Raw genomic sequence first — 15,035 nt, 5'->3', positions numbered from 1 at the left:
TAATATTAAATGAAGAAATAAATTTTGAAGTCTATCTTAACTGATAAAATCAATGTATAAAGTAAAATTTGTATAACTTATGTACTATAAATTGATCTATTATAATCATAATTAAAATGAATATCATGAAAACTAAAGTCGTAAGAAGTAAAAAATGTTGATCTTATAAATAGATAGGATAAAATTACAACTAAAATTATATTGTAATATTTTTTAAAAAAAGTAAGATTTTTTTAATAAGAATATTAATTTTCAGAAAAATTTAATAGGGACTGTTCTATGGTTCAGATTGCTCTTGACCAATTGACAGCAAACTATATATGTTGTTAAGTTAGTGGTGTGGTGATTTATTTATTGTTTAATGATGGGGAAATCAATTGAAAGCTAATTAGGAATCTATTATAATCATAAGTGTTGAGTTTAGTTTAAATTCCCATTAATTATTAAGCATAACAAACAAATGGCTGTGACCTACATGTGTAAAGCTGAATTATTTTAAGACAAACTAATCATTAGTGGGGTACAAATTAAAGATAAAAAAGGTACAATGAACCAAACAAACAGATTTAGAAAAATATATATATTTCAATAAAGTTATTTGTAGTGCCGATAATGTATTAAGAAGATATTTTATTTATGGGTTAAATATGTTTTTGTCTTTTAAGTTTTCTTGAAATTTAGAATTAGTTAATTTTTAAATTTTTTGACTAATTTAGTCATTTATTTTTAAAAATACATGAATTTAGTTCTTTTAATCAATTTTTGTTAAGTTTATCTGATGTTTCAAGCGCATTTCATGATAGTATTTGAATTATTTACACTGTTTGATATATTTTCGCTTCAGTATTAACTCAAATATTATCATAAAATGCATTTAAAATGTCAAATAAACTTAATAAAACTTGGTAAGAATGACCAAATCCAAGTAGAGATGAAGAACTAAATTAGTATAAAGTTTCGAAGAGAAACTAATTCCAGAATTGATTAAAACTTGAGAAAAAAAACATATTTAACCATTTATTTATTTATTAAAAAAGTATTAAATACACATTCAGATGATCTTCAACTAAAAAAAAAAACTATTTATCAAAGTTTAATAAAAAGTTACCATCTCGATCCACTAATATAATAACATTTAATTACTGATATCTTATAATACTAATAATGTGATAAAATACTTGAAACACATCATCAAATGAAGATATTTAAATATTATATCATAAGATTATATGTACATTAAATTCAATATAAACATTATTCACGCACTGAATATTTATGATTATTCAAAAACTTCAGCATGATTCATCGTAACATAAAGATATTAAAATGAAAATAAGGAAAAATATATTTAGTAAAATAAAAAAATCACTCTAATCTAATCTCAGCATTAAAAGAAATATTGAAAACAAATATATCAAGTAAATTTATATTTAACTTAACCTCCAAATATTATCAGTAATATAATATCTTACAAAATTTAATTAAAACAAACTTTAATAATATCTTAGCAACCTTATATTTAACTTAACCTGTCAAAATAAAATTATAATATGGGGATTGCATTATATATATATATATATATAGGATAAAATTTCTATAAAGATTAAATATATATTTTTTCAAATTATTGTAAAAAGATTATATTTCTCCATGTAAAATATTTAATTTATCATTTCCACTAAACAGAATGTACATGGAATAAACAAAATTTTTCAATAAATAATGATATAACTTCTACATGATGTTGTTATTAAAGAGAGTGATTTAATTAACCTTTATAAAGCACAAAAATAAAATATTTTATAATTTAATTTTATAGACAAAACATTATTTTTATAATAATTTATAAAAATAAAACATATTTAGTTTTTAAATAAAATTATAATAACAAATAAATAAACAGTTTATGATGTGTTTGGTTCTATATATGTACCATAGATGTGGATGGACGAGACTGTCATATATATATATATATATATATATATATATATATATATATATATATATATATATATATATATATGTATGTATATATATATATATATATGTATATATATATACATATATGTATATATATACATATATATATATATATATATATATATATATATATATGTCAAAATTTTTATTCTCTATTAGATAAGGTAATTTGAGAGAAAATTCATTGCATTTACCTAATCACTCTATACTTTTGTTGGATTTTTTTAGTATGGATAGTTCCATGCATGCAATGCAGATTTCCTAGAGTTTGAGTGTAGGAGAAATTAATTGAGGGAGGGAAGAATCGATTCTAGTTAAAGAAGAATCGATTCTTGCTCCTTTTGAATGCAGATAATCGGTTTTGGTAGGCATGGGATTCAATTTTCCCAACGTTAAGCCTATTACCCATTTTAACTGGAGTTTTTTTTTTTAATCATGATAAGTGATTTAAATAATAACAATAATAATAATATAATTAATATTAATTATATTTTATTTTAAATTATTTGTATAATAAAAGATAAAATAATAATATTTTATTTTTATTAATTAAAATATTTTTTTTAATCTATCCAATCTATCACATTATTCGAAAACTTTGATAAACTTTCGTCTCAAATCTTTATAAATTTTTATCTCATATCCCTACATTCATATAAAAATACAAAACACATGGCTTTCTTCGTAAGAGAAAAATATGTGGCTATTATTAGGTGAAAGAGAGTGAACAATTATTGTGAGAGTGAAAAGAGGTTATTGAAAGATGACAGAAAGGGTAACCCCATGTGAGTCCCAATGTTTCAATTCCAAGAACATTATTATGGTCATAGGTTATGTCTTCTAGCTATTATGACTTTTCAGATACCAATATAAGACAAATTTCTCAAATAGTTCTTTTTTTATGATTCATTTAATCTGGTTTAAAAGATCACTTGAAAATGTTGCAAGAGATTGCTATGCTCCATCTGATTCCTTTTCTAAATAATGGGCAGGTTTTAAAAACACTAAATATATAATTTTTAAAATTGAAGTATATCATTAAATTTAAATTGTATGTATAATAGTTTAATACATAAATAAGTATAAATTATAATATATACTTTTGTTTTATTTTATTTTTTTAAAATAGTTTCATTTTAACCTCTTACAATGTACTTATAATACTAAACTGGTTCTCAACTCTCTTTTTTATTTTTTTTATATTAACAATGTTTATTTTACTTGACATGTTTCATGGTTTGATTTGTGTCATAAAGTGTAAAATCGTTAACAAGGGCCGGTTTATTTTGACAGGGACATTTTAAGGAATATGATATGAAAACAAAAGAATGTAGACAAGAGGTTAAAAATATACATTAGACAAATAAAAATTATTGGAACACTAGAAATTAGCAATATCTACCTGTCAACATGTGTTGAAATGAAATTTAATAAATTGTAACTTGACCACTTGGAGATCAAAACTTGAATTGAAACATTAAGGTATATGGTGAAAGCTTAAGCTCGGCTATTTCTCTGAATTATGAATCGGTTTATTGAGTTGTAGGTATATTTTTTAAGAGCTAAGAGATATTGAAAAGGAAATTAAGAGACTTTGTTCGTTTTAATAAATTAATTAACACCTGTGTTTTTAATTTTTCTTATTTTTTTTAAAAGTTAAATATATTTTTTCTTCTTTAATTTTCGGTCAAAATTAAAATTAATATTTTTCAAAAATTTTGTGCCAATTTAACATTAATCTTAAATTTAAGGTTAGAGAAAACATCTATTAATTATTACATTAAATTACCTTTAGTTTTAGTTTGACCAGACGGTATTAAAATCAACACCAATATCAATTTATGATTTTTAAATTTTTTTAAATTTTTTTAAAATGTTAAAATTTTTATTTTATTTTTTATACGTACCACTTCACATTTGTGTCACATGTCGAAATAATTTAATTTGATACCTATATTTGTTTTTAGTTTCAATTTAGTCCTGATTTTTATAAAAATAAAACAATATTGCTCCTCCTTTGACATTCAATTTACTTTTTTATAAATTTTATAGTGATATTCTTACTAAAATTAATGTTTTTAATAAATATTTTTAAAAATATTTTAAAATTTCATCCCATACTAAAATCAATTTACTTTTTTTTCTCTTCCCGCACTTCCATTATTGCTAACTCCATCCCATACTAACAAAATATAAAATATCATCCTTCATTGAACCATATCACCACTGTCATCATTGCGACTTCACCTCCGCTTTCTAATGGAAAGGAAAAAAAAAATACTCATCCTGAAATAAAGCCTTTTACGAAAAACTTATTTTTGAAAAGTTTGCTATATATTTTGAAAAGCTTGTTTCGAAAATTCAGGTCTGTAAAACGCATTCTAGAGTATATTTCATGCTTTTTCTGAAAATTTATTCTGGAAACAATGTTCTGAAAATTTCAAAAGGCTTGTTTTAGAAGATTGAGAGCAGATAATCCAAAGTCACTTTTACTTGTAAAATGATCATTCTAAAAATTTAAAAATTACGAGGTGCACGAAGAAAAAGCCAATAAAATTTGTTTGGGTAAAGTATAATGTGTTATTAAGGACTTCCCTCACTATACAACCTGACAAAAAAAAACACCTAGGAGCATTCAAGATTAAAGTACCCACATAAAATTCATAAAACACAGAGCAGCAACATGAAGTAGCAGAAGTAATTTAAGTATCCACATCTAAAATTCATGAATCTTTCAAATTCCATTTAATCATAGATATTACATTACAAACAATACCATCTCCAAACAAAAGAAACTCAGCTACTATCCAAGAATGCAATAATGCACATGCTACAAGCGATATTTCTAGGACCTATTGACTATACAGCAATTTAAGGGCGCACCTGTGTTGATTGCAATGACGCATTATTTCATATTTCACCTGTTCCGAGAGGTTGTCTTGAGGTATCACCAGTGGCCCAAGCTTGATAATCTTTCACAAGCTGCTTAAGAAAAATATATAACAAACTAATCAAATTCATAAATTCTTCAGTATATAAAATATGACAGTAATCCTTAAATTACTTGCCTTGATTTTATATAATTCCATTGATATTGAAAACAATAAGTTAGTAATTAGAAGGGAAAGTCAACCACAATCAAGAACAAAAGAAAGATGTATCAAATAACACAGGGAAACTAATAAAATCTGAAAAATATGAAAATATGGTCAAAATATTTCAACTTCAAATGCATGTAGAAACAAATAGCAAGAAGAAAAGAAAAAAGTTTGAAAACGAGGTATGAAATGCCATGCTTTCTGTCATCAACATTTAGGTCTTGTTTCAGTATAGCAGGAGTGCACTTGGGAAAGAAAAATAAGAATGTACGATATGATAGTTTGCAAATAGTACCACTTAGAAGACAATTTGTAAAATATGAATTCAGTTTTGCGATAGTAATATCGATGATAGACAATATATTTCTTCTGCATTTTTAAAATAAACAACCAGATTTTTTATGTTGTTATAACTAGGCGCACAACAGAGAACGGAGAGAAATAAATGGACAGAATTAAGCACGGTTCTACCATCAATCCGTGACTTAGGTGATGTGCCGACTATTTGTCAGGACACAGATAGGCCCAAGGTGTGGAAGGTTTACACTAGGAGAAAGGAGAGTAGGGAAAACGAAGAGTGTGTTAGACGTGTAGGATGAGATCTCAGTTGGTTATGATGGTTAAGTGTTGGATATTGTTAAGATATTGTTAGTTACAATAGCTTATATTAGTTACAATATTATGTATTGAGCTTAGCCAATATTTTTGGTATTATTCTTCATTATAAATATATTATCCTATGTGTATTTTCTACACAAGGAAGATTAATCTTATACCTAATTTTTCACTATTTTTACATGATATTAGAATTATGGGTTAGAGTCTATCTTAACGAAGTTTGTTGTTGATTGGACCTATTGTTTGAACTGCTATCGAGCCGCTATCGAACCGCTATTGGACCACCCATTAATATCTAGTCTCACACTCAAGATGTACATGCCTCCACGTGAGGGGGTATGTTAGAAGTCCTACATCGACTAGAAATAAGACCAATTTATAATATATAAATGGGTGCAAACCTCACCTTACAAGTCAATTTTGTAGGGTTGAGTTAGGCATAAAGTCCTGTTCTTAAATTAGTATTAGAGTATGGTTCCAATCTAGGGAATTGTGGGTTATGCTCTTCAAAATAGTGGAACTTGAGAGCTTGTCCCATTATTGTCTAGGAAATCCGTTGTTGTTGTTGGTGGGTCTTTGCAATAAAATTTGCTCCTAATGGCACTATTGATCGTCTCAAAGCTCGATGTATGGCCAAAGGTTACACACAAATTTTTTGTTTGCATTATGGTGATACTTTTTCTCCAATGACAAAGATGATTTCTGTTCGCTTATTTATAGTCAAGGTTGCTCTTCAACGATAACCTCTTTACCAACTGGATGTAAAATATGTTTTCCTTAATGGAGATTTGCTAGAAGAAATTTATATGGAACAACCTTCAGGTTTTGTTGCTAAGGGAGAATCTTCTGGATTGGTATGTCGTCTTTGCAAATCTTTCTATGGCCTGAAATAATCTCCTAGGACTTGGTTGAAACATTTAGCAGTGTTGTTCAACAGTTTTGTATGACTTACAAGTGAGGTAGACCATTTAGTCTTTTACCATCACTCAAGTGTTGGTTGTATCTATTTAATAGTATATGTAAATGATATTGTTCTTACAGGCAGTGGTCGCTGGGGCATCTCCCAGATGAAACAACACCTTTGTCACTACTTTTAGACCAAAGATCTTGACAAACTCAAATATTTCTTAGAGATTGAGGTAGCAAAATCAAACAGTGGTATTGTTATATCTCAAAGGAAGTATGCATTGGATATTTTGGAGGAAACTAGATTGATGAACTAAAAATTTGTTGACACACCCACAGATCCCAATTCCAAAACTCCTACCAAATCATGGAGAGCCTTTCTCATATCTTGAGAAGTACTAAAGATTAGTTGGAAGATTGAACTATCTTATTATTACTCATCCTAACATTTCCTTTTCAGTTAGTGTGGTGAGTCAATTTCACAATTCCCCACATGCAGATCATTGGAATGCAATCATTCGTATATTAAAGTACAAAAAGGATCTCTTGGAAAATGTTTGTTATAACCATACTAAAGTTGTATGTTATTTAGATGCTGACTGAGCAAGATCTCCTTTTGATAGGAGATATACTTTTGGAGGTAACTTGATCTCTTAGAACAGTAAGAAAAAAAAAATTGTGGCAAGATCCAGTGCAAAAGCAAAATATAGAGTTATAGCCTCAACCACTTGTAAACTTGTTTGGCTTAAACAATTACTTAAAGAGTTGTAATTTGGAGATGTCACTCAAATGACACATATTAGATCTAATCTTGTCTTTCAGAAAAGGACCAAGCACACTGAGGTTGACTATCATTTTATCTGAAGACATCTAGACTGTGTTTGTTAACTAAGTGTCCAATTAGCATATATTTTCACTAAGTCTTTACGAAGATCTATAATTGATTATATTTATAATAAACTTGGTACATACGATTTATATGCACCAAATTGAGGGGGGATGTTAGATATTGTTAGTTACAATATCTTATGTTAGTTACAATATTATGTACATTTGGACTTTAGCCCATATTTCCTTTATTATTCTTCATTACCCTATGCATATTTTCTACACAAGGGGAATTAATCCTATACCTTATTTTTCATTATTTTCAAAATTAGAAAAATTGTCAGTTTGTGATGCCAATTAGAGGAAGTATTTAGGGAGTTCGAATATCACAAATGAAGGAAAGTAATCGGGAAAAGGGGGAATTTTAAATTGCATAGAGCCTTAGGTGGACAGAGAATTTTCTCTAAGGAGCGGAAGGCGTTGGAAATTGTGTACTATTTTGTGCTTGTATTTTTGAAATTCTTGTGAAAATTTTTGCTGGTTTCCGAACTGTTCAACATACAACAGAACAGTAGGCTCATGCTCACGAGGTAAAATAGAGACAAATACAAAATATTGGAAGACAAATACAAGTAGCCACAAATGTTAACGCCACTAGAAAAATCAAGCTAATTGTGTGAGAGCCTTACAACACACTGAAATCATTGGACATATCCTTCCTTTCAGTCACAATTCCTATAAAAAGATTCTAGTCTGGTCACATCACAAACATTTTGGGTTGGTCACGTGTTGGGTCATCCTAAACTTACAATAGAAGTCTTAAAAGGTATATCATCCTAACGCAACCTCACAAAACTAGTTTATAAAGCGAGGTTTGCCCTCAATTATATGTTATAACTTGACCATATCAATTACTATGGAAATATTGAGATCATTTTATCCTAATAATTTTCTATTTACAAAGAAGTAACTTTGAAATGTGCTTCATACTAACAATTCAATGCCTTATAAGTTGTATCAATGCTTGTTATAAATCCGGAAGTACATTGCAATTTCATACAAAATTCTGCCAAGTGCAAACTGATAATCTCATCCATGAAAAACAACAAAACAATCAAGAGTAAGCAAAAGAACCTTTTCTCCATGCACATTGGGTTGGGATTGCATCATGCCGATATATCCACCGCCCAAATATGAATGCAAATCACCCTTTTGTGCACACCCTCAAGCCCGACTTGTGACTCACTGTCGTTAGGTTATCACATTGTTAGTGTATTGAGAAGATGGATGGGTATAACATTCCACTTGGCTTCTAAAATCACGTTATGCTTAAGTGGGTTCGGCTACAAATCCCATCTCACTACGAAAGTTGAATTCGTTCCTATAAAACAATGTGACCAATGGATAAAGATTGATGCTCACTATGTAGTGTTATTATACTATTCATACTTCACTCCCCTATTCTTCGTCCCCATGAAACATGTGCATTAGTTTGGACTGAGGGCCATGGCCCTTATACCAACTGCACACAACATTTATATGTTTTTCCAATATCTCTGAACCCTTCTTGCTCCATGATGATTTGAGAGCCACATGGCTCCTTATGTTGGGAAGCTTCATGTTGCCTTATATATGACTTAGTGAAGATTGTGAAGCAGGAACTCGAGAATATGTCTTAAACTATTATCTTGAAGTTTGGAATGATACAAGCGAGGCTGATCATTCTCTGTTTTAATGTGATTCTTCCCAAAGATGTATATTGTATATGTGGAGAACATTATAATAACAGGAAGTGTGACAAGGAGGACACCGTACAACTAGAACAATCTTGCTCAAAAGTTCCAAACAAAATACCTTGGACCCTTGAGGTACTCCCTTGGTACAAAAGTTGAACAATCCAAGGAAGGTTTAGTCATATCTAAGCGAAAATATGCTCTCTGACATTTTAGGAGAAACAAAGATGTTAAATGCTAAGCTTGTAGACACGCTAATGGATCCAAACGTGAAACTTGTACCCAACCAAAGAGAACCATATTCTAATCGTGTGAGATACACAAGGTTAGTTGGTAAGCTTAATTACCTCACTATGACTCGTCCTAACATCACCTTTGTTGTGATAGTAAGTCAATGTTTAAACACTCCTTGTCAAAACCATTGAGATGCAATCCTATGGATCTTGAAGTATGTTAAGAAGACTCGAGGAAAAGGCCTCATTTTTTTGAAAATAAGGGAAATAATCAAATATTTTAAGGCATTCTAACATTGACTAGGCAGGGTCACCAAGTGATAGATGCTTCACTTCAGGGACTTGTGTTCTTGTTGAAGGTAATTAAATATCATGGAAAAGTAAAAAGAAAATATTATGACAAGATGAAGTGAAAAATCATAGCACAGGGCAATGACATAGTCAATTGTGAGCTCATGTGGCTAAAACAACTCCTAAAAAAGCTTAAATTTGAAGAAAGTTATCAATTGCACCATATATGTGACAATTAGGCAGCATTACACATTACCTCCAATCCTACCTTTCATGAGGACCAAACATATTGAGGTGAATTATCATTTCATAAGAGAAAAAGTGGAGTCTAGAAAAATCACCACTAGATTTGTCAACTCTAGTAAACATGGCTAGCATATTCACCAAATCTCTAAATAAACCAACAATCAATTATATTTTGCAGCAAGTTGGGCATATACGACTTATATGCTTCAACTTGACAGGAAATGTTATACTTATAGAAATAAGGAGCAGATCCTATAAAACCAACTGGTTGCATGTTGGTAGCCTGCTCAAGACTTTTACCCAGGTGTATATACTGTGTTGCTTCTTAATAATCCGCTTCACATCTGTTCTTTAAACAGCTTGGCTGTTTTTTCTTTGTGGAAATTCTCATTCCGAAAATCTGGTGCGTAGGTCTCTTGACCAGTTCATGCATGGCTTTGTTTAAAAGCAAATTTTTGTGCCAATGTGCAAGTACAACCTGCTACACCATGGTGCATTTGGTTGGATCTTAACTATGATATGTTTAAGGAGGCTTCTTCTACACAAAATTTGATTTGGGACAAAGATTAGGCATTTCAAGTTAGGGGTCTATTTGTCAAGGATTGGGAAGCTCTTTTCAATTGGGTTGTGTTGTCTTTTTTCTTATGTTAAGGAGGATAGGATCCTTATCCTCCCATATCCTTGTAATTTTTTTTCTTCAAATGAATTTCTTCTTTAATCCATAAAGGAAGAACATAGCTTAAAAATAAAATTTGCAGATAATACTAAGCTTTAACAAACCTGTGACATAAATCGGGGAAGCATAAGCCTGAGTATTTGTTCAAGGACTTGAGTCCCAGCTGATTCAATTGCTTGCTTTGGTATTGCTAGGAAAGGAAAAGGTATTTCAATGCTTACCTGCATTCCACATAGCAACCCAAAAAGACACTTTAACTGGAATCCAACATATATAAAATCACAAGAAAATGAAATAAATATCGAGTACTACCTCAATTATAGTGTCTGAGGTGAGTTGCTGCATCAAAGACTTATCATTATCAGCGTTACTATCACACGATATCCGGTTAACCATTAGAGCTGCATTACCATATTAAAGTATTGAAAAGGTATTCCTGAAAGTAGCATAAACCAAACAGCATGACACCCTATATTGCTTTCCTCGAGTACAAAAGAATTGCCTCAGCTGCTGCTATAAATAAGGAAGTAACATATAGTTTCGTAATTATCACAGTTACTGCTTCCAATGAATAGCCAGTAAGCTACCATCAAAAGCAGTACTGAGCGGAATAAGCATTGATCCACTTTCATACCATTTTAGCCATTCACATCGTAGTTGTTTTTTCAAACAATTTGACAAGACCAACACTTTCCAAGAAATCACATACATCTCAGCTCATATAAACAAGTTCAATCTGATATTTCTTAGGTTATGTTTGAATAACCTTCCCCATCAACACTTAGAGGAGTAAAACATAAGAAAGAAAAATAAAATAATTATTTTAAAGCTAAAATTAGTTTGTATACATAAAACCGGCTAATGGAGAAGTAAACAAGAAAATCTTTTATAAATTAACTTATGCGTAAACTAATATTAACTTGTAAAGTAACTTCATCTAAACACAGCTTTAACAATTATGCTGCATCTTCATACCATGCCCTCTGAATACTTTATAAAAAAGCATTAAGTAGAAAAACAAATTCATGTCATCCATTCAACACTTTCTTCATTTAGTAAATATGAAGATGTTATATATGCAAGGTTGTTGAACTTGAAGTGGACTTGACTCGCATATTCGATTCATAAACTTTGATAATAGTGTACTAGTCTAAATAAGATAAATCTAAATGATATATATATATATATATATATATATATATATATATATATATATTTACAAAAGAGTATGTTGTTAAAGTAAAAACATTTCAGAAAGTAGCTAATTTCTTCAACTAGTTTGAGTCCTAATAAAATATAGTCATTGTAGGGTTAATAAAGGGCAAAAATTACTAATAATTTCAAACTCCTTGACTCGAAAATTTATGCAAGTTTACACGAGTTTAAAAGTTCATCCAAGTTCATTCAGAAAATAGTTTGATTGCGTGATAAATCATTTTCTCTTGCTAGGATCGTAACTTAAGAGTTTCACAACCTTATGAGAGTATGAATTCATAATCATTTATTCTTAATGAATTCACGAACGGAAATAAAAAGAAAATCAAATTCTAACAGACATCTTTTATCATATAGATTTAAATTGGGCTCCATGATCAAAAGGGAAGCTGCAACATTGCAATTTGTAAGGTCCACACAACCCTTTGCAGCTGCATTCTGTGCTGTGTTTTCCCAATTTTTTTAATCAAAACACAATCCTAACAACCACACCACAACCTAAAACTATACACATTTTGACATGCATTTAACAAAACTCACCATCAAACTTGTCGTTCTGTGCAGCAACCATCGGTGATCCTTCGAGCTGTCACCAATCGTGAAAGCAAATAATCAAAATAACGAAACAAATGAACACGGTAGAAAACTACATTCAGTAACACATCCAATAAGTTTGACACCTTGCAAGACAAGAGCTTGATGCAACATCCATCAGGCTGCTGTTCCACCTTAACCAACAACACTGGACAAACCTCAAAGTTGAAGAACTTGAACCTATAAACGTAACACCGAAACGTATCGTCATTTACCCGTTCAATCCTCTCCGCGTCCAACACCGAGTACTGACTCGCCGGTAACCGCATGTACTCAACTGCACAGACAATAAAACTAAAAAAAATTACCGCTTTTTCAAAATCAAACAAATATATAGAAAACCTCATCTACTCTAGTTCTTACTCACACAATCTTTATCTGTGAAGTCCTTTCACTTTAAAACTAATATTTTCAATCTTTATGCATACATATAAGATCAATTTGGACAAACTTTTTCCACAACTTTAGGATCAACTTGTATTGTAGCAGAAGAGCAAACAACTATAGGAGAAGAAAAATTAAAATTAGTTTTTTCCATAAGTTAATAAAATTAATTTTTTTCATAATTAATTTATGGAGGCATTGTCATATAACTTTTCTAAATTCTCATTTCTAATTTAATCTGTGCATAATTTCTAAATTCTTATTTTTAGTTTAATCTGTGAATGATTTCTAAATTCTTATTTTTAATTTAATTTGTGCATAATTTCTAAAACTTTTTTAATTTAATATGTGCATAAACTTAACCTATGGAGAAACTATCTAATTTTGTTTTCCTTCTTATGTTAAGTATTTACTAAAAATTTGTCTGAACACAACCTGTATTTGTTTCACACAATTCAAGGTATATTCAGATGAGCTTCTACCTAAACTCTTCCAGAGAATAAAAAGTGGTGTGGATTTCTTTACAAACTAAAATTATGGTAACATCTACAAATAAAGCAATAATTTAAATAAACTACTCATAAAAAAATTGCAAATTAGCTTAATCTAATTTGAAGTTATGGAGAAGATACTTTTCAGGCAAAACTCCATCAATTATGTACTTAATCTACTGCAGATACTAAAACAGATTTATAGATTAATTAAAAGTATTGATTAATTAATATTGCTCTAACATTACTTAGGGGACGCTGCAGTTGGCGAACGGAAACGGACTCTTTACGGCGAGCGACGAACCGAGCCTTCTGCATTGGAGTGGCGGAAGCACGAAGCGAAGGGCGGAGGGATTTAAGAGCGCATTGTTTGGTGGAGGGAAATGAAATCGGAATGGAACGAAACAAGGAAGAAGAAGAAGAAGCCATACACCAAACTGTTGAGTAGAGATGGATAGAGATAGCACCGGGACGATGCAGCAATTGAGAATTATAGCGAATACGTGGCCACAAAATGTGAGCCAAGAATGCGTTGTCACGTGAGCCACGTGACCATTCCTTGCTCCGTTTTAAGGTGATTTTGGATGAGGGAAAAGGAATTACCGGGAAAGAGGAGAATTTGGGAATATAAAAAAACATTAGAAAACTTAAGTTATTTTGTTGAGAAGAATTTTAAAAATTAACTTTTTTTATTATTTGATATTGTTAATTTTTTTATTTAGATTTATTTTATTCTTATATTATATGTATGTAAAAGTTAATTTATTCTTTTATCTATTAATCTTAATTTTAAACTAATGTGTTTTAAAAATAGAAATATATTTTTATATTATTTTCTTCATTCTTAATTTTATATTTTATGGTTTCTAATTTCATGATCGTTTAATAAAACTAAATTTAGAAAGTTATATTTTACTATTTTTTTAAATAAAATTATTTAAAAAATTATATATTTATTATTAATACAAATTATTTATACTGTCATATAAAAAATCATTTCTAAAGAGTTATTTAACTATTTTATCAATTTGATTTGTTTCTAAATTATTTATCGTAAAAATGAAAATATATTTTAACTCTATAATTTAATATCTAATAAATTATTGTTTTAATTCGTAAATAACATTATTAGTTTCGCAAATTTAAAATCTTTATATCAATATCTAATTAATTATATTTATTTAAAATTAATTATATTTTAAATAAATAATTATTTTTAAAATTTTTTTTTTCTGTTTTGATTAAAAAGTTGTAAGTAACTTATTACTCTGGATTCTGGATTTTGGTTCAATCAAATCTCAATTTATTTAAAATTAACTCATTTAAGTTTTTTTAGTTAGTAATGTAGTGTGACACTTAGTGGTGTTAATATCACGTAACAAAATAATATCATATGTTATTATTAGTGGTGTCACGTATTAGTACCAAATGTCATTATTTTCTATTTAATTTACTTTTTATATATGTTTTTTTTATTAGTTCGGTCTCAATTTATTTTAAAATTAAGAAATGTTGTACTCTCTAAATTGGGAATAAGTTATTTCTATAAATGTTAAGAAAATAATTATTTTAGTTAAGATAAACAATCACTTTTTTTATGTTTGTTCTTATCTATATTATTAATAAAATATTTTTTATCTTTAGTATATAATTGTTTTTTTTTTAGTTTTACTTTTTGAATAATATTTTCAAAATAAAAATAATTATTTTATTATTATTTTTAAGTGATTTATTGTCAGATG

General features: G+C 29.0%; 1 protein-coding gene across 1 annotated transcript; it reads right to left on the bottom strand.

Moving 5' to 3' along the window:
• Window positions 1-4,666: 4,666 nt before the first annotated feature.
• On the bottom strand, window positions 4,667-13,870 carry LOC114189954 (uncharacterized protein SYNPCC7002_A1590). The gene is made up of 6 exons (XM_028078685.1): window positions 13,542-13,870; window positions 12,505-12,695; window positions 12,365-12,410; window positions 10,922-11,010; window positions 10,714-10,830; window positions 4,667-4,962 (listed from the first exon to the last, which is right to left on the bottom strand). Exons 1-6 carry the CDS (start codon window positions 13,720-13,722, stop codon window positions 4,891-4,893), a joined length of 696 nt encoding a protein of 231 aa, XP_027934486.1. The 5' UTR covers window positions 13,723-13,870; the 3' UTR covers window positions 4,667-4,890.
• Between the last annotated feature and the right edge of the window lie 1,165 nt (window positions 13,871-15,035).

The sequence above is a fragment of the Vigna unguiculata genome, chromosome 7 (assembly GCF_004118075.2).
Source record: "Vigna unguiculata cultivar IT97K-499-35 chromosome 7, ASM411807v1, whole genome shotgun sequence".
NCBI classification, from domain to species: Eukaryota; Viridiplantae; Streptophyta; class Magnoliopsida; order Fabales; family Fabaceae; genus Vigna; species Vigna unguiculata.
The sequence above is the reverse complement of the archived record's forward strand: the minus strand, read 5'-3'. Positions and strand labels throughout refer to the sequence as shown.